Genomic DNA, 26,659 nt, shown 5'->3' with positions numbered 1-26,659 from the left:
TTCACAAGTTTATGGCAGAAGCTTATGCCCTGAAGCCTTAAGATGGTACATCTGCCTCATCTAACTATTTTCTAGCCCAACAACAGAGCAGGCGAACATTTTAGAGACCAAGTGCCCAAACTGCAAACCAAAATACATTTATTGCAAAGTGCCAACACTACAATAAAAACTGAAAACTAAGGTTTTAGTTTAGAAAAAACCCTCACAGCCAGTCCAACCATATATCCGTGGCTGCACTCAGACTGGCCATGTGAAAGCTCGGACAAGACATGGCTAATGAGTCATGGCTTGTGAAATCAGCGCCTTGCACCGCTACTCCTTTCTGAGCATGTCCATGGCCCGGTGTGCGCTATTATCCAATCCCTGGCTGCTGGGGCGCTGCTGGGGAGACCAGGCCCGCATGCTTCATGAGAGGATTCTGGGTGCCTGATGTGGCACGCATGCCATGGGTTCGCCACCACTGGCCTAACCCAACCCTGGTGCACTCCCCTAATAGAGGGGTAAAATACGATTGAGAGGGGCAATTTTGAAAAAGCCTTCCCTGAGTAGCTTTTTCTGCACAGCTCAACATTTCTGCCCATTCTAAACACATTCCAGCTATCCAAATCATGCCAGGACACCTCGTTTTTCCAACCCCAACCCTACCCTGGCGCACGCCCAAACCCTAACATAGGGGTAAAGTTCCACTGAAAAGAGGGAGATTTTGAAAAAGCCTTCCTTGAGCAGCTTTTTCTGTACAGCTCAACATTTCTGCCCATGCTAACCACATTCCAGCCATCAAAATCAGGCCAGGACACCTAGTTTTTCTAACCCTAACCCTACCCTGGTGCACAGCCCTAACCCTAACATAGGGGTAAAGTTCCATTGAAAAAAGGGTGATTCTGAAAATGCCTTCCTTGAGCAGCTTTTTCTGCACAGCTCAACATTCCTGCCCGTTCTAACCACATTCCAGCCATCAAAATCAGGCCAGGACACCTAGTTTTTCTAACCCTAACCCTACGCTGGTGGACACTGAAACCCCAACATAGGGGTAAAGTTCCACTGAAAAGAGGGAGATTCTGAAAAAGCCTTCCTTGTGTAGCTTTTTCTGCCCTGCTCAACATTTCTGCCCGTTCTAAACACATTCCAGCCATCAAAATCAGGCCAGGACACCTCATTCTTCTAATCCTAACCCTACCCTGGTGCACAGCCCTAACCCTAACAGACAGGTAAAGTTCCATTGAAAAGAGGGCGATTTGGAAAATGCCTTCCTTGAGTAGCTTTTTCTGCACAGCTCAACATTTCTGCCCATGCTAAACACATTCCAGCTATCAAAATCAGGCCAGGACACCTAGTTTTTCTAAACCCAGTGATGCTGAACCTTTTAGAGATCGAGTGTCTCAACTGTAACCCAAAACCCACTTATGTATCAGAAAGTGCCAACACTGAAATAAAACCTGAAAACTGAGGTTTTAGTTTAGAAAATACAACTCACAGCAAGTCCAAGCATATATATATATCTCCTTGGTAGTGCAGTGACCAGCCTTGCAAAAGTTTGGACGAGTGGCAGCTAACGAGTCCTGGCTCGTGACGTCATCGCCTGCCACCACTTCTCCTTTCGGAGCATGCACATGGCCCTATGTACACTGTTATCTGATGCTTGGCTGCTGGGGCGATGCTGGCACAACTTAGCTTGTGTGCTAACAGGGAGGGCTCTGTGTGCCCACTTTGGCCTGCGTGCCATAGGTCCACCACCACTGCCCTACAACCCTCCTTCCAGTATGTTGGTTTCTTGCAGCTCTTCCCTGTGTCTTTCTTCTCCACATCCAAAAGAGGTTGTTAAGGACTTGAGCCTCCTTTTGTCTATAGATTCTAGAAAAATGTTTAAACTCTCAAATGCATCCTATATATATTAATTCAGCAAGAAGTCTCACAATGTTCAGTGGGACTTACTCTGAGGCAAATGCATGTAGCATTGTATCACTACAATGCAATTCTATGCTCATGTGCTCTGAATTAGGTCCCTATTCAGTGTATCTTGAAAATGTGCATAGGACTGCATCTCCCAATAGTGTATTTACAGGGACCAAATGGTCTGAAGATATAACACCAATTCTGGTCCACTTGCATTTGTTCCCAATATACTCGAGCCCAATGCAAGGTGCAAGTTGTAACTTATAAAGCCCCACCCAGCTTGGGACCACAATACTTGACGGAACACCTCTCCATCTGCAATCTACCATCTGCAATCTACCATCTATCTGTTAATTTCCATGAAGCAGGTCAATACATAGAGTGCACATTTATGACTAAAATAATTTGAAAGAGAGTACACATTCGTCTTTAAATCCATAAGGACTGTTCCAGTACAAAATGTAGCCATGTAATGAACTCTTCTCAAAAAGAGTTGCCAAAACATGTTTAACAAAAACATTAGCTGTACTGCACCAAACTAGACAATCCCTTATTAAAGAGGCGTGGTGGTATACAATAGATTTGAAACAAAAGCTTTTGCTGAATAAGATACAGCCTAGGATCTTTATCAACAACAGGTGGACACCAAGGTTGCAATCCACTGATGAGGCATTTTGTGCTGGTGCCCACAGCAGTTGGAGCACATGGAGAAAGAGGCTGTCAGTGGCTATGTACCACCTCCATCATCAGAGGCGGCATGCCTGCAAACTCCAGCTGCTGGAGAGCTTGGGCAGGCAGAGGTCTTGCACTCATCCTGCTTGGGGGATCCTCTGGACAGCTGGTTTAGCATCTTGTAAACAGAGTGCTGGACTGACGAGACCATTCGTCTGACCTGGCTTGGGTTTACTTATGTTCTTACGATTCCCAAAGAGCTCATAGGTTCTGAAAGACTGGGCACCTCTGATCTCCCCTTGTGACTTTCACATTGCTACCCACTTTGGAAGCAGTTCTGGCTAGTCCTGACAATGTTTTGCATCCAGGAGTTCTAGGCAACATGTAGGTTCTGTCAGCATCCCTCCAGGGCTTCTGCAAAATGTTCCACTTCAGGCACATCACTTAGGCCAGCCTGTAACCTGCATGCTAGAACTGAGTCTACTAGAAGTAACAAACAGCTTAGGCTAGCCATGTGTCATATCTTGCCACAAGCCTAACTGCTAAATGTTCAAAATCAATCCAGGAGCCATGCATCAAAACAGGCAGGGTGTACAAACTATAAATTTAGCACAACTGTTTGCCTTTGAATATTGTCTTTGTTAAATAGATTACTTATTACCAGTTTTTACTTTCGTTTTTCTTTTAGGTGGCGTATGCAAGGAGAATGCATTGGGATTTTGCAAGATACAAGTTATAAGGAATCTTCGGCCCAAAAGGGGTTTCAAATTTGAAGTCTAACTCAGCCTTCCCCAACCCAACACCCTCCAGTTACGTTGGGCTACAACTCCCACTATCCCCAGGCATCAGACAAGTGAACTAATCCAGAAAGATTGCCTTTTAATATTACTTAGGATTCCTCAGTTTCATTTTAGTTTTTCCCTCCTCATTTTCATTGTGACCCTATTCCTTTCCTTCAGAAGCGAAGGGAGGCAGACGTGTGCTTTTTTCCCATCTTACCCCGCCCCCTGAGCCTTCAGAGGTGGTTTGGGCGTGACTGGCAGGGACTTGAACTCAGAATCTGAACTCTGGGCGTCCATGACGCACTGGCAACACCGCAACGAACGCGCGCTTACTAAGCAAGTTGACTGACAGAACAGCCGCGGCTCGCGCGCCTGCGGAGCAACCTCTGTGACGTCACGACGCCCGCCCGCTCCACCCCCCCGACTGGTCTCGCCCCGCCCTTCCTTGTGGACAACCGGAAGTCTGGCTAGAGACAGACGGACGGAGTAAGCAACGGGGTGGTAGCGGTCGCCATCTTGGAAAGTGAGAGGCGCGCTCTCTGTCTGAGTGGCCGGGCTTCTGCGGCCTACAACGCGCCTCGCTTCGGACTCTGGCCCCAGAAACTGGATACTCGTCGCCCCAGGGGCAGCGAGGCTGAAGCCGAGAGAGTTGCTCGTCTTGCCCAGTTAGGCTGAAGAAGAAGAGAGGAGGAGGGTGGGGGTGGGTGAGGGGAGCAAGAAGACCCGGATGTAAGTGGCAACTGGGCTCTGGAACGGGACGAGCCGGGACGCAGCCAGGGAGGAAGGCAAGCGAGCAAGCAGGAAGGACAACTAGCTCAAGTGTTTTCTGTTCGGCCACGAAGGGTCACTGGGAGGGGAAGGCAGGGAGGGTGTAGAGGGGTGGGTGGGCTATCTCTTTTCAGGGAAGGGAGTTGCTGGTGACTGGTGTGGCGGTGCTCACACCTTGGTACATCTCGGATTGTAGTAAAGAAGAAAAGGGCCTTACAGTTGTTAGAGGGCGTTTTTTTCACCAGGCGTGTGAGGAATACAAGGCTCTAGAAAGGGGTGATAGCAGTGAATAAGAGCCCCGTCTCAGTTCTTTTTGGAAGGAGTGTGGGGGAATCGCCTGATCAGTCTTGCCTGCACTGTCAAGCTTCTTGAGATTCTGCATTCCTACCCCCCTCGCCCGCGGTGGAAGGAAGCACCCAGGAATTGGATTTCTGGGTGCCAGAGGGGTGGTCCCACAAGACGGCACTTCAGTTTGCTGCTAAAAGTGAGATGTTCGTCTTGTCCAGTTAACTTCCTTTGTTTGGCCTCTACTTGTGTAAGAAGAAACAAAGAAAGAGGAGGAAGCATTCGTGTTAAGTGGGGTTTGCTGCTCAGGGCTCTCCCACGCATTGGCCCTGCAGCCATTTGGCATCTGCAGTTTCCTGTTCCACAGACTCGAGGATGGCTACTAATATAGGCGACCAGCGAGCCCCAGAATGGTGATTCTAATTACTTATTTTAATTTGCTGAATTGGAGGAATTATAGATGTTGGAATAAGCTGACAAAGTGTATACTATTTTTGGTTGGGGGACATATCTCCTGTTTTGCATGGCTGTTCATATGTGACACCAGCTGTTTTTAAAGGGGAACTTGTGAAATGCAGTCAGTCAGTTTTGTTCTGTTTTCCTTTTTGGGGGGCCATGGAAATAACCCCTTCCAAATACATCTGAGTTCTGAGAATAATAAATTAAACCCTTTCCAGGTGTCCAGTTAAGTAAAAATACGTGTTACTGTGTGCAAGATTTTGGGGGCTGGAGATTTTTCCATAACTGGAGACTGAGGATTGTACGGTACAGTTGGTACTGTTCAGCCTCAAAACTGAAAACGAGGAACACTGGCAAGGATTGCATTAACTGTTTTTCCAAATGGAGAACTTGGTTCATGTCCCAAGTTTTGATCAGCTGACTGTTCAGGGAGCATATCAAAATGCAAGGGGGGATGGGCTAGAGCTGCTCAACTTGAGATGACTGTTGTGTTCAAAATTATTTAATAATCACAGCAGGTACTGATTATTAAGGGTAACTTCATATGTTTCAAACTTTAATGCTCTAATCAGATATGGTTTATTTTTTTCTCAGAAAATTGAAAGCTAGTTTCCAAATAGAATATCTTCTCTAGAGTTGAAATAGTCAGTTCATTTTTCAAATTTAGTTCTACTTTTAGTATCTGCTTGGATTTGCTTTTTGTTCTTAATTCATCCAGATAAGTACACTGTTTTTGTTATTGCTAGTGCAGGACTGTGTGACTGATCTGATTTGAATCCAGGTCACAGTACAAGTTGTTTTCAACAACAACAATTGCACTATCTATGTTACCTGAAAAAATTGCTGCTAACTGGAGTTTTGTATAAGCTAACCTGATGAGTTTGACTAAACAAATACCTTGGTCTCTAAATGAAAAACCACATGATTGACTTTTTTGAGTAGTTTGTTGTATTTTCTAACATCAAGTAGAGGCAACAAAGTAAGATTTTTCAATAGGTGCATAGTCTCCATTGGAGGGAAGAGAGCTCTTGACAGAAGTTAGTTTAGTAATAGAAGATGGAGTGCAAAATCCCCTGTTGATGAAGGCTTGTAACTATAACTGCTTACTGGGTGAAGGTTTAGTTTGAGGACTTAGCTGAAGATGTTGTGCTTGGTCCCACAGAAAATTGAAAGAACTTCTGAGAAGCCTTTGAATATTAGCTTAAGTTGAGAACAGCATTTCAGCTTGTGACATCATAATGCTATGATATCACAAGCCTGCTAGCCCTGCCAGCTTACCAACAGAAGTGAGGCAAATGTATAGTTCCTGTTTTTTTCAGGGCCCCACTCCCTTAGACAGCGGATGTAGGTGAGTGTTGCATTTAACACCTCTTCAGAATATAGTTGTCCTCAAGCAAGTAAAAAAAAGTAAGCTTCGGTTCAGTTAAAATGATTTGCCTGAACCTTGGCAACAAGTTATATTCTTGACTGTTTTGTTGTATATGTTCTCAGTAAACCATCCTGAGAAATTGGTGTCCTATAAATGCCTGCCTGCCTCCCCCCCTCCCACGAGAGAGAGAGAGAGAGAGAGAGAGAGAGAGAGAGAGAGAATATCTAGGGTTCTTTTTAGTCTGAAAGCCTTCAAACTGGCTAGCACATCTCAAGAATTAAAATTTAATTGCAAATACTTAATTGAGTAATAACATAAGATTTATTTATTTGTTTAAAACATTTCTATGACGCCCCCATCGCAACAAAGCCTCGGGGCGGCTCACAAAGAATACATAAATAATAACAATACAACAAATTTTAAAAAATTGTTTAAAAACCCCCGGTGCATTCTTGGCTAAAAATTTAAAATCCTATTAATTAAATAATTTAACAATTAAAATAAGTTTTAAATAAAAAGGTCTTAGCCTGGCGCCGAAAAACAAATAACGACAGCGCCAGGCGGACCTCTCTGGGGAGTGCATTCTATGGACATAAATAGTTATTCTTGCTCATTTTATCCTGCTTTTCAGATACATAAGGTCTCTCAGAGTGGGTCCCATCAATAAAAAAAGTGATCAGTAAACTGAAATAATAGGGAGGGGATGGGTGCTTAAAATGAATCATACGGATGCGTAATGTTAAAAGTCATGAACTGTTGAAAAGCTACCGCGTGGGAGAGACTTCAGTGTGAATAGATACTTCCCACACTTTTGAAAGTAAAACTGATCTTTTTGCATCATGTTGTGTCATCCTAAAGGTATAACATTTTAATGAGAGCCTCAGCTATTGGTTGCTATAAAAATGAATTAAATAATCTATTAGGCAGTCACAGACCCGAGAAAACTTAGAACATTCAAAAACTATTAAAACAGTTAAATAAATTACATGGGGATGACTTAAAAACAAATTATTATAAAACAGAGCCACATATTTTTCTGAGCTCGAGACCTCTTCATGATTAAAGGTAGACTCCTGCATGTTTAGAGAGTAGAATGTCCTACAGTTCCCGAGCCAGCACTGCTGGCTGTGGCATGCTGGGAGTTTTAGGACTTCTTTTCCAGTCTGAACATCGCAAGATTGCACCCCAAGTGAACACTAGTGCACAAAAGCTTACCCTCCCATCTTAAAGATGAACCAAGTAGCTGTAGTATTTTTGTTGAAATCAGCTAAAATGGATATTTTGTTGAAAGCTAGATATTTTAGTCAGATTATTCATTACATTTCTATACCACCCTTAGCCAAAGCTCCCTGGGCTGTTCACAACATTAAGTCACACATCTAAATTTCGACCAAGGCCCAGCCCTGCTTAGCTTCTACAGTTGGGCAGGATCAGACACTTCGAGCTGTACAGAAGCTTATCGATGTGCAACAGAAGTTTATAATGTGGTAAAACTGAGCGATAACACCCTCTTGATGGTAAATTATTTTCTAAAAGATATGAATTCTGCCCAAACACTAAGAATTAAGGCAGGATTTTATGTAGCCAGTGTCATGGTTGCTAGGGTCTACAATTAACCATTCAGATAACAGTTGATACGTAATTATTGGGACACAGTTCATGGAGCTTAAGGTGCCACTGTGTAGGAGGTGCCTTACATGTTGGTGTCATTTTTTAGTAAGGGCACAAGAGACAGCAGAAACCCAGTAGCATCGTAAACCTCCTTCCACTGGCCACCTGTTGCAACTGCAGGCACTTCCTAGCTGAAACATGTCTTCTCTCTTACATAACAGCCAGCTCTGCGTTCAGCCCCTGGCAGTGAGTCTCCTGCTCCAGCCTGCTTGCTGCCTCAGCTTTGCATGAGGTTCCAAAGCATCATGGCTTGTCACTCTGCCACGCCTGCCCAGGACTCTGTGTTGTAGAGAGTGAAATGACTCCAGAGTTTTAAGCCAGCAACAACACAGTGGACTGTTTGCCTAGTGCACTGGACCACCATGTGGGATTTGTGTGATGTTAACATTAAAATAAAAAAATTGAGCAAATGCCCAACTTGAACAGATTGCTTCTGGCAAATAAGAATTTTGTCTGGTTGTTCTACTAGCAGTGCTTTAAACCCTGTACTTTGTGGGTAGTAGCTGCCAGTGACTAAATTAGACATAGAGACAGTCAGCCTCATAAAAGCTTTTGCAAGCAAGTAGTTTTTATGGTCTTGTTTTCAAGGCTGAATTGAAAGCTGCAGTGGAAATGAAGTAAAATAAAGACTGCCTTGCCTACGATTATTTTAAATAAACTATGTTTGAGATTTAGATATACATTGCAGTTAGTTGAGATTAAGATTAAATTGGCTCAGCCCTAAAAAGATTTGAATACAAGGGCTGTGAGGATAGAGATTTGAGGGCATTCTTCTTGGATTCAGTGTTCAGGCCCCACTCCTCATCTTAGTTATTTGAAACTAATTGTGCCAGATGTCTTCCTGTGCCTCTGAACCTTGTGATAAGATTCCTTGATTAGTTCTGCTAGCATAATGGGCCTCTGTTAGCACTGTGAGTGAATCAACTGCTTGGTATCTTATACTCTTTGATAGACCCCTTAGATGCCATTGATTTAGCTCAGAGGTGGAGAATCTTGGGTTGGGCACCAAATCAGTCCTCTTGGGGTCCCAGTCTAGCTTTCCAGGGTTCTCAAGAGGGCCTTGCCCCCTTTTCCCCATCCACCAATATTTATGTGCTTTCCCAGCATTTTTGCTGTTTTTTCTTCATTCCCAAAGTTTGGAATATTTCTCCTAAGCTATAGTTAGTGGCAGTAAGAGTTTTAAGCTACCATATGCTGGTGGTTTTTATATTTTTAGCTTTTCCTCTTTTGCCTTCAGTTGTTCCTATCCCTGGAATGTAGCCCCTGAGAACTCGAACAGAATTAGGCTGAAAGAGATTCCTCACCTGATGTAACATATCTAATGTTGCACTGGGCCTGCTCATCCTAGTCTGGAGTTACTGTGAATTAGAGGAAAGCCTTTAAATCTGAATTTGGAGCCTCTGGATTCATGGTGGTATGCCATAAGCAATTTGGTGAAACTTTTTTGGTGCAGATCAGTTGAATGAACGTGGAAGCATAAAAGCTGGAAAGGAACAACTTATGAGGAGAAATGTAGCATGACTTACTGGCTGTTGAATGTGCTTAATGGTGCTTAATTTGGACACAAATTCAAATTATAGCTACTCAGACTTACTGACTGTGTCCGTGAGCAATCAGGCCTGTAAACTAAGCAAACAAAGACTGGAAGTACTGTATGAATTAAATGTTATATTAGTGATAACTGGAAATGAAGGGCCCTCTGGTTACTGATCCTGGAATATACTATTCTTCCTTCCCAATATGTCATCTTGCAGGGCTCCCCAGTACAACCTGGGCAACGGAAGTACACGAGAGAACGGAATGGAAGGTCCAATGCATGAAAATCCTGAATGGGAGAAGGCCCGTCAAGCACTGGCTAGCATTAGCAAAGCCAGTGCTGCTGCTGCTTCTGGCAATAGTAAAGGTGCTTCCAATGGACAGACAAATGCCCAGGTAAGAAAGTTTGATGTTCTTCAGCAGAAAGTAAGACTTGAGATGATTTGGGTATCAACTCTTAGTATTCCTGACCATTAGCCATGCTGGCAGTGACCTTTTGGAGTTGAGGTCCAAAAATAGCTGGTCATCTACCTTTTGCTTATCCTTTTAGAGCATTAGACTTTATAGGATTTAAAAAAAAATAACAAAAAAGCCATCTTCATGTGCAATTTTGTCTGTTTAAAGCTGTGGAAGTCTCTCTTTTTTCTTTATTTTTTGCTTTGTTAATATTTGATAATTTAGACTTAATGTGCAAACAAGAGTGCAGACTCTGTTCAGAAACTATATTCTGGGATAGGTGCACTGCAAAGTCCCATGATCTTGAACTCAGTCTTTATCTCTAAAGCACTTTGTCACTTGGATTGAAACAAACACGCAAGCTGCCAACATGCTGTTGGTGAGTCTTGCATAACTTGAAGAAACTGGAGCACGGTCTGCATGACTGGGACGGTTCTGGGATCCTGGTCTGTAGGTGCAGAAGGCTCGGTTCTTTGGGAAGACATTTGGAGCGTTCGTTATTGAAACCTGGGTTTATTGGTCAGTTGGCATGTCTCTTTCTGTGTTAAATAACTTCCTGAGCATCCTTTCATGACACATCTTTGCTCCTTCTTTACACAGTACACAGCCCAGCAAGGTGATTCTCTGCAGCAGCAGCAGTACTATCAGTGGTATCAGCAGTATAGCTACCTCTACCCATATAATTACTATTACCCTATGGTGAGTAACAGCAGTTGGCCTTCTCTTCTTATTTCTCGACTGGAAAGCTGGAGACGTCTGTACAAGGATCCTTGAATTCTAGGACAGGGAGGGACTCGCCAGTCATTGTAGGATCCTCCACATCATTCGGTTTCACTGGTATCCTTCACAATTCCTACAGATTAACTGCAGGTTGTGCCATAGAAGCAAATTACCCCAGCACATACCTGCTGGTTATGAGGTAAAATGCAGGTTTCAAAATAACTTTGAAGCAGCAGCCACTTCCTTTGATGTCAAAGTGTCTGGAAACTTATTAACTAGAATAAGGTGGTCAGGTTATAGGGAGAGAACAAGCAAGAAAATTCTTTTCAGGGAAATGAGTTTTTGTTAATTATGCAGTCTGTCTTTAAAGCAGCCTTTCCCAACCTGGTGCTCTCTTGGGTGGTGATGTGGAAAGCCCCCCAGGCCTGGGCCCCAGATCTTCAGAGCTGCCTCAGTTGCCATCAGCAGTCTTAATGCAGGCCTGCTTCTTCCATTGCAGTTACTGAGAGACCTCAGGAATAATTCCCTTAGTGTAAAGGCATTTGTCTTTTAAACTAGAGATGAGACACGTTTGGTTCCACACTGATAATTATTTTCTTTAAGTCCAAAGTTGCCTAACAGCACTGATTCAGCAGAGGCCTACTCAGTGGGATAGAAATATAATAAATACATAAATCATTTGGAGAGCACTAGGTTGCAGAAGGCTGCTTCACAGGGGTAGAAATCTTGGCTCCTTTTATATTAAAATTACTTGTGAAGTAGCCATTTTGTTAACTGTGGTTAATACTGGTGTATTCCCATGACTTGCCCTCCCTGCAGAATGTCTACCCTGGTTACAGCTCAAGTGGACAATATGGTGTCCCAGGTTCTTACACATCTGCGGCACCCCAGCAGCCTCCAGCTCCTGGACAGCACCAAGGGAGCATGAGCCAGGTAATGGATACCTGCTATCTGTGTAGCTTCCTTCCAATTGTTCCTTCTGTCTTTTAAGTAGGGTAGGGAAAATACCCCAGCCCAGCTCTCCTGACTTAGTGCCCTCTGGATGTTTTGAACAACAGCATTCCTGACTATTGGGCAGGGTTGATGGGGCGGAGGGGTATTTACATCCAAACTATCTATAGGGAATTTGACCGCTCTGTACACACGTAATTAACTTGCAGCAAGATTCAAAGTCCATTTAAAAATCTACAGTAGTGTCTTAGACCTTGCTATAAAAAGTCATTTCAAATGGGTTGAACAATCTTAAGTCAGGGGTCCTCAAACTTTTTCACCAGGGGGCCAGTTGAAAGGTGCTGGTGGGCCAGAAAGGTGGTGCTAGCGGTGCGCCCGGGCTGGCGCGGGGCTGGCGCATGCGGGAGCGTGCTGAGGCAGGGGCGGGGCACGTGGCGAGGCGAGGGCGGACACACTCCACAAGGTGGGCGCACAAGGCAGCGGCTTCCTTGTTTGGAGATTGTTTTCTCGGAGTGAGCACACCACTGCCTCCCCACGCTTGGGGCGAGGTGGGCGGCACTGGGCGTGCGCTCGGGTGTGGGCATGCGTGCAGTGGGTCCAGATGGGCATGGCAAGCCGGATAAATGGGCATGGCAGGCCGGATCCGGCCTCGGCCGTAGCTTGAGGACCCATGATCTAAGTGGTAGATATTTAGAAAGATGATTCAATGCTTTGCCCCTTTCCTTCCACAATAAAGGACTTTTCCATTGGACGCAGCTATGTTAAAGACAGCAGAAAGGGATAACTAATTGTTTCTTGCCTCCCATTCACCTCCCAGCCTTGTCCATCTTTGACTCAGCAAATTTTGCTGTCAAAGCGTGATGCCACTTTGATGTAGGTAATTAGTGGGCAAAACAAGCTGTTCCTTGTGCTTTGAGGTTTGACTTCATGATTATTTGAGCTCCCCAAATAATTCCTTGCTTCAGAAATTTGCAGTGATGGTGCAAGAGTTCCTGACTGGGGTATTGAGAGAGATTAGCATGTAGAAATAGCCCTGTGCATCCAGGAACTCAATAAAACAGATGCTGGATTCTGACATTTTCCTTTATTCTGAGAAATGAAAGAAAGCAGGGGCGGGGGGTATAGGTTTTCAGGCAAAGGATGGATCTTTATGAGTATGAAAGGGTGGTTAACTTCTGGCCTTCCAGAAGTTACTGGACTCCACTATCAGCCTCAGCCACCACCATGGTCAGTGCTCAGGGATGATGGAAATTGTAATTTAACAGTATCTGGAGGCCTGCTGATTACCTCCTCCCGGTTAAATTGAACTGTGCATCCTCGGTGCTTCCTGTCAAAGAGTGTCCTTGCAGTGATAGTAACAGCACAAATCTTCTTTCTGTTTCCCCCAGCCTCCAGTCCCAGGCATGGAAGACGGAGGGTTGCCCTACTCAAGCCAGCAGCAGCAAATGCAAGTCCCCAACCCACCACAGTCCCCTATGCAGCACCCCAGCCATCCCTCACAGCATAGCAACCATCCCATGGGTTCCGGGGGGCAGCAGCAGCAGGGGGGGCCTTCTGGAGGGCCACATGCCCAACCAAACCAATCAAATGCCTCCTACAACCAGCAGCAGCATTCCTACCAGGATGCAGCCAAGCCCAAGAAAGGGCAGCAGCTCTGGAACCGCATGAAACGTGAGTTTCTGAGGGCTAGAAGACGGCGAGGGGAGTGGGACTTCAGCTTTGCTAGAAGAGGGAAGACAGGGGGGGCACTTGGCTACTGGGAAAGGGAGTTGACTGGAGCAGGAAGGTGGATGTTTCATTGCTGGTTTTTGTTGTTAGTTGCAGCCAAAAAATTCTCATTCTCTCTCTCTCTCATAATTTAAAACATTGATTTTAACCAGTTAACTTTTCTTGGCGTTTGTTAAAATTATAAAGGTTTGAAAGGATAAAGAAAGGAAATGCTTTGTTTTCTATAGTTGTATTCCTATTTTCTCTTAGTTCATATATTACCAGGAGTTTATACAGTTTACAGGTCAGCAGTAATAGCTATGAATAGCTACTTTCATTCATTGCAGGGCACTGATATAAGACAGATGGTTTTTTCAGCTTTTTACATAAGAAGTGAGAAAGCCAGACTCTACCAGCTACTCAAAAACAAGCCCAGCAGAAATAGGGGGACCTCAACAGTCAAGTAGTAACAATCCCTTCCACTCCTACAAGAAATTCTTTGGATTCCAGCCATTGTTTTTGATCCAAACTGAATTAGTTGTGCTTAGGTCCTATTGAAACCAGTAAGGCAAGTTATTCAGTTTTGCTGCTTAGTCTGGATCCAACATATAGGGGCCACAAAAATGTGGAATGTACTTCTTTATATTTCAGGAAGAGCATTCCTCTATTTTTGTGGAAAAGCCTTTATATGAATGAATATTTCTGGCACCTGACTTACCCAGTTCAAAGCAGTAGGAGTACTTATTTCCAAATCATTAAAATAAACCCTTATTCCTCTGTGTTAATTGAAAAGAACTCATTTCTTATGCAGAGGCATAAGGCCACTACTTCAGTAGTAGATTGTGGCATGTCACGTAGAGTAGAGAATCTGGGATCTTGGTTACTTGATGAATCCATAGTGTATGCATGAAGCATGTTTGTGTCATTCAGTTGAACATCAGATTCTGCTGAGGTGTCGGTGGCCACAGTAAGCAAAAGGACTCTCGTTGGTAGAATTTGTTCTTGTAGGATGCTGAAGGCTAAAATTCTTTAATCAATCAATCAATCAATCATAACATATCTCTTTATTGGAACAGAAGCACCTGGGTCTGGTGGTCTGAAATTCAACCTCCCCAAACGACCCTTTGTGGTAACAAATCAGAACTTCAGTTCTTCAGAGCAGCAGCAGCAACATGGAAACTTCGGTGCTCAGCAGAATCCTGAGAAACGTCACAATCACAGGTGCACACAATTTCTTCTTTCACTTTTGTTATTTAGTTTGTAGGCAGCACTGCCTTTAGTCAGGAGGAAAGCACTGGGTCGTTGGTGAGAAACGGGCAGCCTGATGTTTTTGAAATGTTTCAGGTTTTAGTCCTCAGAATCCCAGATGACTGGCCATGCTAGCTGTGGTTTCTAGTAGCCCAAAACAGCTGGAGATTGCATTGTCCTGCTCAAGGTTGTAGGGCTATGTTTCCTCCTGCCGCTCCTCATTTCTAATCCTGTTGCCACAGCAGTAGTGAGGTTGTGCTTCTGAGTTCTGTGTATCCGTGACTGAACAGCAAGATGTTGACTCTGTAAGTTGCTCAGCACCTTTCTTTCTTGATATCTGTTACTCAAGAGTTGAGCTGGAATTCAGGAGATCAGGTTTCAGTCCCCACACCACCATGAAGTTCGCTGGTTGGTTTGAGGCCAGTCACCAGGGTTTGCCAGTCCAAGGGCCACTCCTGGCTTCAGTGCTAACTAGCTGGGAGAGGGGGGAACATCGGAGAGCAGTGGTGGCTTTCTCTTGGACTTCTGCCCCTGTGCCGTATCCCTGTGTCTTCTTTTCTAGCATATACATGTGCCTGCATGTGCACAAAGATATCCCTGCAATAAGAAGATATAGCAGAGGTGTCTGGAGTTAATCACAGGCACAACACTCTCCATTCATGAGTAGTGACCTATATGAAATGAGTCCCCCTGGAGCATCTTCTCATTGCACAGTGGTCATGCTGGGAGGGACATGGCAGCAGAAGGGCAGAAGCATCTCGGGCAACTTATTTGTGGGATGATGCCTTCAGAGGGAATCAGTGATGCCAGGAAGGCGTGGGGAGAGAAGCCAGAGAGCAGTGCTGGCCGGCAGAGTTAGGTTTTCTCCCAGCTGGCTGGTACATCTTGCTAGTATAAACAGGAAGATTCTCTAGATACCATTGTATTTAGTGCCACCCCTCTGGAGCATCCTCTTGTTTAGGCCTAGGAAAGTTTTTCAGCCAAAGTGTGTGTTTCACCAAGGCTTGGCTTGCAGAAGTAAAGGGCTAATGTTGAAAGAACTGGACATACCGGATTTCAGAGCAAGGTAACTGTGAAGGTAGTTGGAACTCCTTTCTTGTAGCTCTTCATGCAAACTCTGGATAGCATCTGATTACATGAGTCCACATGTAACTATCTCTCTAGGATGCCAACCAACCTGGTAACCACAGTTGCTGTTAGGTGAATCTTATCAGTGCCTGGGAACTCATTCTGGGAACTCCATGTATGCAGCTCCTCGAAAACTTTTGCATTACCCCCCACTCCTCCAAACTTCCATTTATGGAATGCGCTCCCCAGAGAGGTCCGTCTGGCGTCATCATTGTTTGCTTTTCGGTGCCCGGCGAAGACCTTTTTATTTAAAAGTTATTTTAACTGTTAATTTGTTATTATTGTATTTATAGATTTTAATATATATAGCCGAGATGGCACCAGTTTTAAATTATTATTTTTTTATGAATGTTGTGAGCTGCCCCGAGGCTTAGTTGCGATGGGAGCGGCATAGAAATGTTTTAAATAAATAAACAAACAAACAAACAAACTGGGCAAAAATACCTACACTGTTCAAGGATCAGATAAAGGCTTTGAGGAAATGTTACTGAGGCTGTGGGGTATTAATACATTTCTCTCTACAGCTCTTCAACAGGTAAGCCAGAAGACTGGCCGCAAGACATGAAGGAATATGTCCAGCGCTGTTTCACAGCCTGTGAATCAGAGGAAGACAAAGATCGCACTGAGAAGCTGCTCAAGGAAGTTCTGCAGGCCAGGCTGCAGGATGGCACTGCCTACACGATTGACTGGAGCAGAGAGCCACTTCCGGGGTGAGTGGCTGCAGGCCCAAAGAGGCAAGCCCGAATTTCTGGGTGCCACACATGGGGAGGTGATCTTATTTGTTGTTACTTATTTTATTACACATATATCTCATCCTTCTTCCAAGGAACATGGGGTAGGATCCACATTTCTTCCACACCCCCAATTTTTTATCCTCTGAGTGATCATGTGAGGTAGGCTTAGGTCAGAGGTCGGCAGCCTGTAGCCCTCCATTAGTTGTTGAGTTGCAACTCCCATCGTGCACCTGATTGGCCATGCGGATTAGACTGATGAGAGCTGGAGCTCAACAACCTGCAAATTAGGCAAAGAGATGTGAGTGGCCTCAGGTTACTCCATGAGCTTCATGGATGAGTGGAGATTAGAACTTTTATTACTCTGGGGAGGGCTCTCCCTCGTGGTTTTGATGGTGGGTGTGCAAGCACTTAGGCTTCTGGACTGTGTGAGATAGTAAAATGCTGTACATCCTGACTTTTGAAAGATCTGGTGGATTTGAGGAGAGCCGCATTGCCAGCCATAGTTCCTGTTTCTTCATGGCAGGTTTTCCTTGAGGGGGAAATAAGGGTTTGAAATTAACTAAGGACTTGATTGCATCCAGTAGACTTATTATTTATTATCTTTTTATCCTGCCCAATGGCTCTAGGTGGTTACAATTCAATCTGATGCAATCCACAAACCTGGTATGATAAAGGAGGCATCATTGTATGATATAGTGGTTAAGATGATTTTGAACAACAACAGCTCCATTCCCAGTTATAATTTTTACTACTTAGTAAAGATTTAGTAGTGCTGTTACTTTCTCTGCAGCCTGAGCCGGGACAGCATGGCTGAAAGCCCCAAGAAGAAGTCGCAGCGTTGGGAGGTGTCTTCTCTGCACTCCACACGTACCTCTATGCAGTCCAGTCTTTCCCAGCAGCAGCAACGGGGCACTGGTGGAAACGCCCAGCCCCAGCGGGGGGGAGGCAGTGGGGGAGCTGGAACTGGCCGGGCTCGTGGAAATGGCTTCCCCACTAAGTTTGGAAACCGCAATGTCTTCATGAAGGAGAACAGCTCATCCTCAAGTGTTGATTCACGTTCCAGGTCCCGGTCCTCATCACGGTCTCCCAGCCGCCACTTCCGACGGAGGTAAGAGTCTTGGGCAGAGGCAGCAGAATGTACGTGTCGCAGCGATTTTGCAGTTGGTTGCTGTTGCAAAGGAAGAGAACACAGATGTTGTGTATTTAATCTTCACATCTATATTTTTTCTACACTAGAGTTAGAATCTGCATTTTTTTAAAGGAAGTAGAAACTGGTTTCTTGGGCAGTTGTTTTCTGTGATTTCTCCTCTGCACAGACAGCTTAGGGTTAACATGATCAAATGGAACAGGTGTTCCTTTATTACTCCAATCTTATCATTTACTTGAAAAATCCAGCATTTTTTTGAAAAATAGAATTGATCACAGTATTGGGTTTAACTTGTGCAGAAGACATAAAGGTGAAAATACTTTTTTTCATTCCCTTCTCAAATAGTGATTCCGATTCAGACAGTTCCTATTCAGGCAATGAGTGTCGCTTGGGTGGCCGCAGGAATGCCCAGAAGAACCGTGGTCGTGGAGGCCACATGGACAGAGGCCGGATGAGAGCCCAGCGAGGGAAAAGGCAAGTCTGGAGGGGAAAGAATGTCATGCCTAGCAGTTAATATGTTCTGTCTGATCCTTGGAGGAACAGTGGCTAAAAAGCAATTGGGTCTTTTCCATGAATGCTACGCACCAATGCCAAATGATCCTCTCACCATGAATTTTGCAGGCATGACCAAGGACCTTCCAAACGCAACCGGAAACGCAACACTATGGACTATGAGGATCCCGAAAAAGAGTTCAAGAAGGAGCGGCGGGCAGCCCGTTTCCAGCACGGGGCCCACTCCAAAAAGCTGCGTCTGGAGCCCCTCATCCTGCAGATCAACAGCCTTGACCCTGCTGGCTCAGATGGTCTCGACTGGAATGAGCTGAAGATTGTTGGTACCTGCCAGGAGATTACCAAACATTACCTGCGCCTCACTTGTGCACCAGACCCGTCCACTGTCCGACCTGTCTCAGTGAGTAACCTGTAGGAGAAAAGGGCTTTTCCAAGAGATTCCCTTGTACCTTTCTGATTCAGAAGTTCTGGCTCTTCCCCCTTGGTCTTTCTATCCTTCTGTGTTATTTTCTTGGGAACACCCGCTAAAAGGATTCTACTGATGACGTTAAAAAGTCCTAAGCATGTGGCAACCAAACAGTACTTGAGAAAGGTTCTGTGCAGAAAGTAGTTAGTGGAATGCCTTCCTCTGCAGCACAGCTGCCGAGTGACCCATTAATGTACACATTGTACCGATAGACAGGAAGAAACACATCTGGACACTACTATTGGGAGGAGAGTTTTTTAAATATGAACTTTCCTTATCAGTTTTATTAGCTGTCTTGAAGATTCTTGGGATACAGGCTTAGAAGTACTTAAATAAAGCAAAGAAATGTAAGTGTATTGTGTTCAGGAAAAGAAAAACATTTAAACAGGTAGCCTTGGCAGTAGTTGCCATTCTCCTGTCTCCTATCCCAAGGTCAGCTGTGGTCAATACCTTGCCCATCCCTCTTCCAAGGTTGTTTTCAGTGGATTACTTCCTGTCCTGTTCCAGGGCTGGTGAGCGGCAACATCTTTTGACAGGTGTCTCCAAATTGGCTTTTCCTCTTTTCCTCTTAGGTGCTTAAAAAATCCTTGAACATGGTGAAATCCCACTGGAAAGAGAAACAGGATTATGCCTATGCTTGTGAGCAGATGAAATCCATCCGGCAGGACCTTACAGTAAGCTCATTCAGGCATTGGAGAATGGGGGTCAATGGTGGGAGGTGTTACTATGGCTCTGGTAGGTGAGCTAGAAAAAGGTTCTTAACATACTAACGTGGTTTGCCAAGAATACTTTTAATTGCTAGTGATGAAAGAGGGGTGGGGGGTTTGAAGTTGATACTTTGGGATTCTCTGGAATGGAAGTTAGATCGTCTGATCGGAGCAGAATGCCTGTGTGGGACATACTTTGTACGGGTGTGAAGTTTGGTATTGGATACATGGTTTGGCATCCTGAGACTGTGTGCTTGCTTTCTAAAGTTGGATTTGTGAGTGTGTCGGCAGTGGGATGTGTTTTGCCCACCGTTTTCTGTGTTGGAATAGTCCCCATGCTTCATACCTCATCGTCTCATTATTTATCCAGTGAAGGCTTACTAGGCAGCAGAGAAAGAGGCAGCATCTCTTTAGGATCCTTTGATTTTAGCACATAGGATTTCAGTGTGCTGTTCCCCAAGAACTGTTTTACCCACTTGCCTGCTTCCTCAAATTTCTGATACCACTTTATGTTGGGTGAGTTTTACCCTCACATAGGTAGGACACCAGAGAATAGCACTCATTGCTCTTACCCTTCATCTGACTCAGGCTGTTCTCCTCCTGGCATTAAATATCAAGGAAGAGAATTGCCTTCTGGAACAGCTGCTGGATGCCTCGCTGGAAGCCCCAGGGGTGATATAGGATCACTGATGAGATGTCACTGATGGGGGCATTCGTAGGTTTGGGGCAAGGGAAGGGAGGTGCATCAGTGGCTCTGCATCATCACTGAGGCTTCCACGGGCAATTAAAAGAATGGCAGTAAACTTTACTGGCTTCCATGTTCTGAATTGGATTACTGGGGTGGAGGGCTGGGAGAGACAGTATTTGAGGATGCTGTATTTTACACAAAGGAGAGTGTGTGCACCTCATATTCCAGGTTCTAAAAAAATCCATTAAAAATGGAGCTTCATAAAATGGGTGACTTTGAGGCTCAGTTTAGGGACAAAGCAGAAATAAGTATTGTTTTCAATATATTATTGAAAGTATAGTGCATCTTGAGGTATGTGGCCTCTTTAGGCACACATTATGATCTACATTATTTGAGGTCATCTGTGTTTTGTTTGTTTTCATGAAGGTTTTAAGTTTTTCTGAGCCTTCCTCATTTCAATTAGTTGTATTGGAACAACATTTTACCTCTATTTTGGCCCAGCCTATTTCTGGTCAGATTACTGCCCTGTAGTTCCCATACCCATCACAATAGGCTAAAATAGGAGTTAAAGCTGAAGCCTTTCTTCATAGTCAAGCCCCCCTTCCTTTGTGAGAAAGCAAATTGGAATTTAGCAATGACAGACGAAGCAAATATATGGAGATTTAAGGTTCTGCATCTCCCTGGTAATCCTCTCTCTTTTTCTTGTTTAGGTTCAGGGTGTCCGTACTGAATTTACTGTGGAGGTCTATGAAACCCATGCCAGGATAGCACTGGAGAAGGTAAGAATTAGTCTAGTGGCTAGAGTAGTACTGGGGAGATCTGGTCCCTGGTTTTCAACTAACCTACTCTGCAGGGTGGTTGTGAGGTTAAGGTGCAGGGCAGGTAACCATTGAGCTCCTTGGAAGAGGAGTGGGGTATAAACTTCGTAAACATATTGAAGGAAAGGAAGGGTGGGCAGACAGACACAGAAAGAAAGGCGTTATTTCCTGTGGTGCTTGCATCATAGAACTCAAGGCAATATACACTGATTTCCTAGCTCATCTCCCATTCGGATACTAACCAGAAACAATTCATTCACTTCATCAAGGGTGCTTCACAGCATGTCTTCAGGCCATTACCTGAGTAACCGCTTGGTAAGGAAGGCCATCAGTCTTTGATGCCGTATAAATGTGGAGAAAAGTACCTGCACTTTCTGACATGTATTCCAAACCCATAGGAATGCAGCTTATGTCATGCAAAAATTTAGAATATTTGCAGACCTCCTGCCTTGGTTCTTGTGTCCCCCTTTGAGGTAAGGAGACACAGGTGCAGGATGCAGCTACTGCTTGAGGCACAAAGAGTACCTCTTCTCTGTATTAGTGAGGGCAGAACCAGTGAAGAGTGGCAATTAAGGGGTTTGTCACACATCATACTCGGGGTGCATTCATAGCCTGAATGGAAACTGTCTGAATCAGAATACTCCATGCTACATGGAGGAGAGGCAGTGGAGCCGATCTAGTGAGTACTGGGGCTGAGTTCGTAGGTCTCAGAGGAACGGTGATGTCAGCTTGAGACTCTTCTGTAATGATGGATTATCTTCCCCAGGGTGACCATGAGGAGTTCAACCAGTGCCAGACACAGCTGAAATCCCTCTATGCAGAGAACCTCCCCGGAAATGTTGGGGAGTTCACGGCTTACCGCATCCTCTACTACATTTTCACCAACAACTCGGGGGGTAAGTGGCAGCACTGGGAGAACATTGAAGGACCCACTAAATCTGGGTCAGTCTCTCAGATTTCTTCAGCATGTGTGGGATTCCTGTTTTTTTTTAGAACTTTTCTGCATGAATGTGTATTTATAGCCACTTAGGCTGTGGGAGAAAGATGAGATCACTGCAGGCTGGACTTGAGGCTCATGAGGTACTCCAAGCCCCAGTCTGCTGGAATAAGCTTTGAGGAAGACAAAGGGTAGTGCTCTTTTTATCAGCAGCTGTCCATAGCAGATCACTGAGCATATCCAGGATCTTGCTTTCAGAAGACTGTAAAGTTACAGCAAAAACTATAGAGAAGAGTTCTAGTTGGGTGGAGAAACGGGCCTGCCTAAATTCCTGCCTAATTTCACTCACAGGTTGAAATTGGTCTTGGGCTAGATCCAGGATTTACCATCTGCAGGAGGAAGGGCCTTACTTGTGGAAGGTTCCCTGTGCTCTGTTTTTGAAGATGCCCTTGCCTACATACCTCAGGCCACCCCATTCAGCAGGGCTCCTGATTATGTGTAATACATTGTGGGGGAGGCATTGCCAAGGGAAGGAGGGGGCAGGGAAGCTCACGTCCCTCAGCATAGCTATCCAGAGTAAATTTGGATCCATCGTGTTGCTGATAAATCAGGCCAGATTGAACCACGTTCATGCAGAGGATTAGGGAGTAGCCCTAAATATTTAAGCTAAAGGTCAGCTTAAAAGAAAACAAAGAAGTAGGGTACAGTGTGAGCAATGGTTCTTCTTTCTCTCCCTTGCAGACATTACTACAGAGTTGGCATATTTGACAAAAGAGCTGAAAACAGACCCCTGTGTGGCACACGCACTTGCCTTGCGAGCTGCCTGGGCCCTGTCCAATTACCACCGTTTCTTCTGCCTGTACCGCCAGGCGCCCTGCATGTCCGGCTACCTCATTGACAAGTTTGCAGAACGGGAGAGGAAAACAGCCCTCAAAGCCATGATCAAAACGTATGTGAAGCTGAACCAGACTTCCCTGGGGTGGGGTGGGGAGAAGGCCTCGCACCAGCACACTCTCCTGCCTCTCCTCCCTGCCCTGACTGTTGTGAGGCAGAGGCAGGCTAGTATCCTGTAGGGAGAGGTGCGTAGCATGGGACTAGGTCCCTGCGGCCTTAGCTGAGTGGGCCTTGCCCTTGGCAGGTAAGTGGAGCAGCAGCGTTCTGCTAAGGCCACCGTTGACTCCTGGCTTTCAAGAAGCCACCCCAGGGCCAAGGGTCCAGCTCGCCAGGGAGATGCAAGTAGCATCTCACACAGAAGGCTCTGACTCAAAAAGCATCTTTGCTTGAAGCAGGGGATGCACCTTTGGAAGCTTTATCTGGTTTTGTGAAGGGACACAGCGCTTTCAAGCAAAGCAAACAGGAAAAAGGAAATGTCCTGGTCAAAGACAGACATTCAGAAACAACTATTAGTAGTGCAGACCTGTGAGATTTGTATTCACAGTTCAGTTTTCCCTGCCTGTCCCATGGCATCTCATGGCTGAAGAGGAAGGAGGAGAAAGACAAAAGAGGAATTGGTGGTTCCTCCGTATTCCTCGCTAAAGAGAACCGCACCTGAAATCAGCTTTTTGCGTAGTTATCACTTGCGGAATTTGGAGCTGCAGAGCCCAGTTGGAGGCTTATCTGACCACACAGGCCGTCTTTCCACACTGCAGTTATTTCAGTAGGGTGTTCACTTGGGTGGGCATCTCGACAAGGGCTGTATGTCCCAGTGAAACCAGGGAGGTGCAGTAGGTGGCATCCACATCAGAGATGCTTCTAATACACATTCAGCTTAACTCACAACGCTGTTAAAAAGTGAGGGAGGCCTCCCATTTATAAGTGCCCCCTCCAGGCCACAGTCTTTTCCCCTTCCTAAATCAGGTCACCCAGCATATCCTGGTGCAAATCATGCACTTCACCAATAAGGCAGAGCGACCAGTGCTTATGATAATGAGCACCTGGACGCTAGATGATGCACCACTATGTGGCCCTGCCCAAAATAGTATTTGGATCGGGGCAGTTGCAATGTTGTGGGGCGGAAAGAGGCTTTTGGACTCAGTTGCAAAGGGAACAACAGTGAGGAAGCAAACAGGCTTCCCAGATGGTTGGCAAGTCAGTCAAATTCATTGTCACGCTGTGCCTGGCAAAGGGTGCTAAGAGAGTAAAGGCACAGAGCTCTTGCTTTGTCCTAAAAGAAGGGTGCAAGCTTGAATCGCTTCGTTTTACCTATACAGTCAGAACCAGTTGCCTCCCTTGGCGTCTACTCTGTGTGAGGCTATTGGGAAGTTACAGCAGCCCACCTGTAGGGACGCCCCAGCGTGCTGGGGACCTGCAGACACCATTCTTGTCTTGCCGTGGCTTGCAGCCATGTAAACTCAGACAGCAAGGCTTCTTTGACGGTCAGATAGCCCTAAAACAAGGCATGGGCTATTTGAGAGCTGTCTGATCTTCGAACTGCTTGGGTTTGTATGACACAGTATCGTGTGCTGAAAGTCATTCTTCTATCAGTGGAGGGAGGTGTTGCAGAGTGACCTACTTCTCCCACTTGCTATGCAGGCAGAGCTGTGTTCATTTTTCTAAGTTTGTCTCTTCAAGTGGGCGATGTCCTCCCTCCACCCCCAGACTTCAGTTTTGACTCTGCATTGACAGTTTGTGGGAGCAACTGCTTTATCACTCACTTGCTTTTTTTTAACAGTATGGTCTGGACATCTTTAGCCTCCCTCCCTCCAGTTAAGCTAGTTCGGTATGAAGGAAGCTAGAGAAAAGCAGTGTATTCTGTCCCAAGCACAGTCAGAAAGCACTCAGGGGAACCAATAATTCAAAAACGTTGTGAGATCTGAGCTTGAGTTTGGATTTAGTAGTTAGAAACCCTTCACGCTTGCTTTTAAGATCAGAATTCACTGCCTTCCATTCAGCAGGACTGTAATTTAAGAATCACTAACCTAGAACACTCTGAAGCTTTCCTGAATGTGCTTGAGTAAGAGCATAGAATTGCTCGAAGATTGCAACCTTGCCCCATGTCTTTGCAGCTGGGATGGGTGAGTGAGTGTGCCCAGCTGTGCAGAGTAAGCACTGTCCTGAGAATGCATAGAAGGCTCCTTAATATCCATGAGGGCTAGGAACTTAAGCAAAACTAAGGGATCATTTGGCTGCATCTTGTTACCAAGATAGCTAATGGTGACTTAATTGCATACTAGTGGCAGAATTCTGCTTGTCATCTTAGATTGCCTTCATCTGCTGCCTTTTCCCATTCACCAGTGTCTCTCTTTATCTCCCTCAGTTTCCGCCCGGTGCTTCCCGTCTCCTACGTTGTGTCAGAGCTGGCCTTCGAGAGCGAGGAGGAGTGCCAAGCCTTCCTCGCTGCTCTGTCCCTTGTGTATACTAGCCCCGACGCCACCAAGATTGACTGCAAGCAGAGCTTGGCGGTCCTGACCAATTTCTGAAAGTGTAAACCCACTGCCCTGCCCTGCCCTGTCTTAACATGTACATATATATGTGTGTGTGTATATATGTATATAAAACCAGATTAAGTTAGCTGCTGTGGGCAAGCCGGAGCCTAATTCTGCCACCACTCCCGCTGTCCACTCCGCACACGGATGGAAGAGGGTAAGATCCATGGACATCGGATGGCATCTAAGACCACCAGGAACGGAGAAGAGCAGAGAGTTCATTCTAACAATTATTTTTTTTTGCCAGCAGTGGGGTAGGGAGGTATGTGTGGGGATACATTTACATCAGTTTACGATCATCTGGTGTGTGTTTGCTTCCCCTCGTGTCAAGATGCGTGAGAGAACATAGAAGCAAAACCCCCTCAATCATCCATTGGTTCGAAATTGCTGAGATAAGGGGCTGGGGAAAGAACAGGGATCTGTAAAAGAATTACTGGGAGATACGGATTTAATTACTGTGTTACCATCCCTTCGCCCTCAAAAGAGTGTTCAGGAAGCTAGAATATTTTCTCCCTAGACCACAAGAGAAATCTCTTTGTCTTGTTCTTTCTAAAACTGCACCAGTATCTTTCCAGACACATAATTTCATCTAGATTCTACTTGGCAAACCTTTCAGAAGGCAGCGGTACATAAGAACAAGTGGTTCCTTTGTGTAAATATGTGGAATATGATTTTGTACAGAAGCTACAAGTTGTAAATAATGCTAGGAAAACTGTTGTTTTCTAAGAGAAAAAAAACCTATGGTTTTCTACTTTTATAATAATGAGTTTAACAGATGGTTTTCTCTGAAGATGAAAAATCCAGGTTGTGTTGTGTGCGCATTTTGTGTTCTCCATTGTGCTCCTCAAACTAACGGTGTCTCAGTTTTTTCCTCTTCCGAGCTATGGCCTGGCTTCAAAAAAGCACGAGAGAGATGCCACCTCTCCAGTCAAACAAACAGCCTGAGGAGGAAGAACAAAGCAAAATCTGCCTCATGCATTTCCTACCAGTTCAAAGACTTTTTCCTATGCAGAGGAGAATGTAACAGACTTCTTTGTAATTCAAACCCTTGCGGATGTGGCAACATGAAGCGAAGAGAGTCAAATCAAGGCAATAAGCAATATCTCTGGAATCAAATCAACACGCAAGCTGACCATCACAACCTTCTCATTTTCAATTGTTCTGGAGTTGTCATGCTAATTTTATTTATTTATTTTTTTCTCCCTCTGTCCTCAGTTCTTTACAGGTAATCTCAGAAAATGCACCACCCCATTTTCACTTTTTTCGTCACATTGTTTCAGTTTTGTTTTAAAGTTTTAAAAGATTGTCCAATTGTCTTATTTTCCTTTTTCTCTTTCTTTCCTCTTTCCCACCCTTAGTCTCTCTAGTTTTCTCCCCCTCCCTTCTCGCTCTCCTCCTCTAACTCTTCCTTTCTTTCTATTTTTGTTTTTGAACATGTGTAATTTTGGGATGTTTTGGCTTGGGCTGGATTTTTCAAAGATTCCTTTTTCCTTTTCAGAAACTTATGAATTTTTTCTATTTGATTAAAAACGTTTTTAAACAAACATCAACAGAATGAACCCTGTTGTGATGCTGTTCAAAG

The 26,659-nt window shown here is 44.9% G+C and overlaps 1 protein-coding gene across 1 annotated transcript; it reads left to right on the top strand.

The window, feature by feature from the left end:
* Window positions 1–4,050: 4,050 nt before the first annotated feature.
* LENG8 (leukocyte receptor cluster member 8) lies at window positions 4,051–26,627 on the top strand. The gene is made up of 15 exons (XM_044447770.1): window positions 4,051–4,813; window positions 9,654–9,831; window positions 10,492–10,590; window positions 11,431–11,544; window positions 12,951–13,233; window positions 14,346–14,490; window positions 16,170–16,355; window positions 17,170–17,487; window positions 17,872–18,000; window positions 18,148–18,436; window positions 19,075–19,176; window positions 20,608–20,676; window positions 21,482–21,611; window positions 22,394–22,601; window positions 24,909–26,627. The coding sequence occupies exons 1-15, from the start codon at window positions 4,776–4,778 to the stop codon at window positions 25,069–25,071; spliced, it is 2,451 nt and encodes an 816-aa protein (XP_044303705.1). The 5' UTR covers window positions 4,051–4,775; the 3' UTR covers window positions 25,072–26,627.
* Window positions 26,628–26,659: the final 32 nt, after the last annotated feature.

The sequence above is a fragment of the Varanus komodoensis genome, unplaced genomic scaffold (assembly GCF_004798865.1).
Source record: "Varanus komodoensis strain SLA01 unplaced genomic scaffold, ASM479886v1 scaffold53, whole genome shotgun sequence".
Lineage (NCBI taxonomy): Eukaryota > Metazoa > Chordata > Lepidosauria > Squamata > Varanidae > Varanus > Varanus komodoensis.
Note: the sequence above shows the minus strand (reverse complement) of the source record. Positions and strands in the feature narration are given on the sequence as shown.

Coding starts and splice junctions, on each gene's coding strand:
- LENG8 (XM_044447770.1), top strand. CDS start 4,776: ATGGCTACTAATATAGGCGACCAGCGAGCCCCAGAATG. Junction 11,545..12,950: donor ACCAAGGGAGCATGAGCCAG/GTAATGGATACC, acceptor TGTTTCCCCCAG/CCTCCAGTCCCAGGCATGGA. Junction 14,491..16,169: donor GAGAAACGTCACAATCACAG/GTGCACACAATT, acceptor TTCTCTCTACAG/CTCTTCAACAGGTAAGCCAG.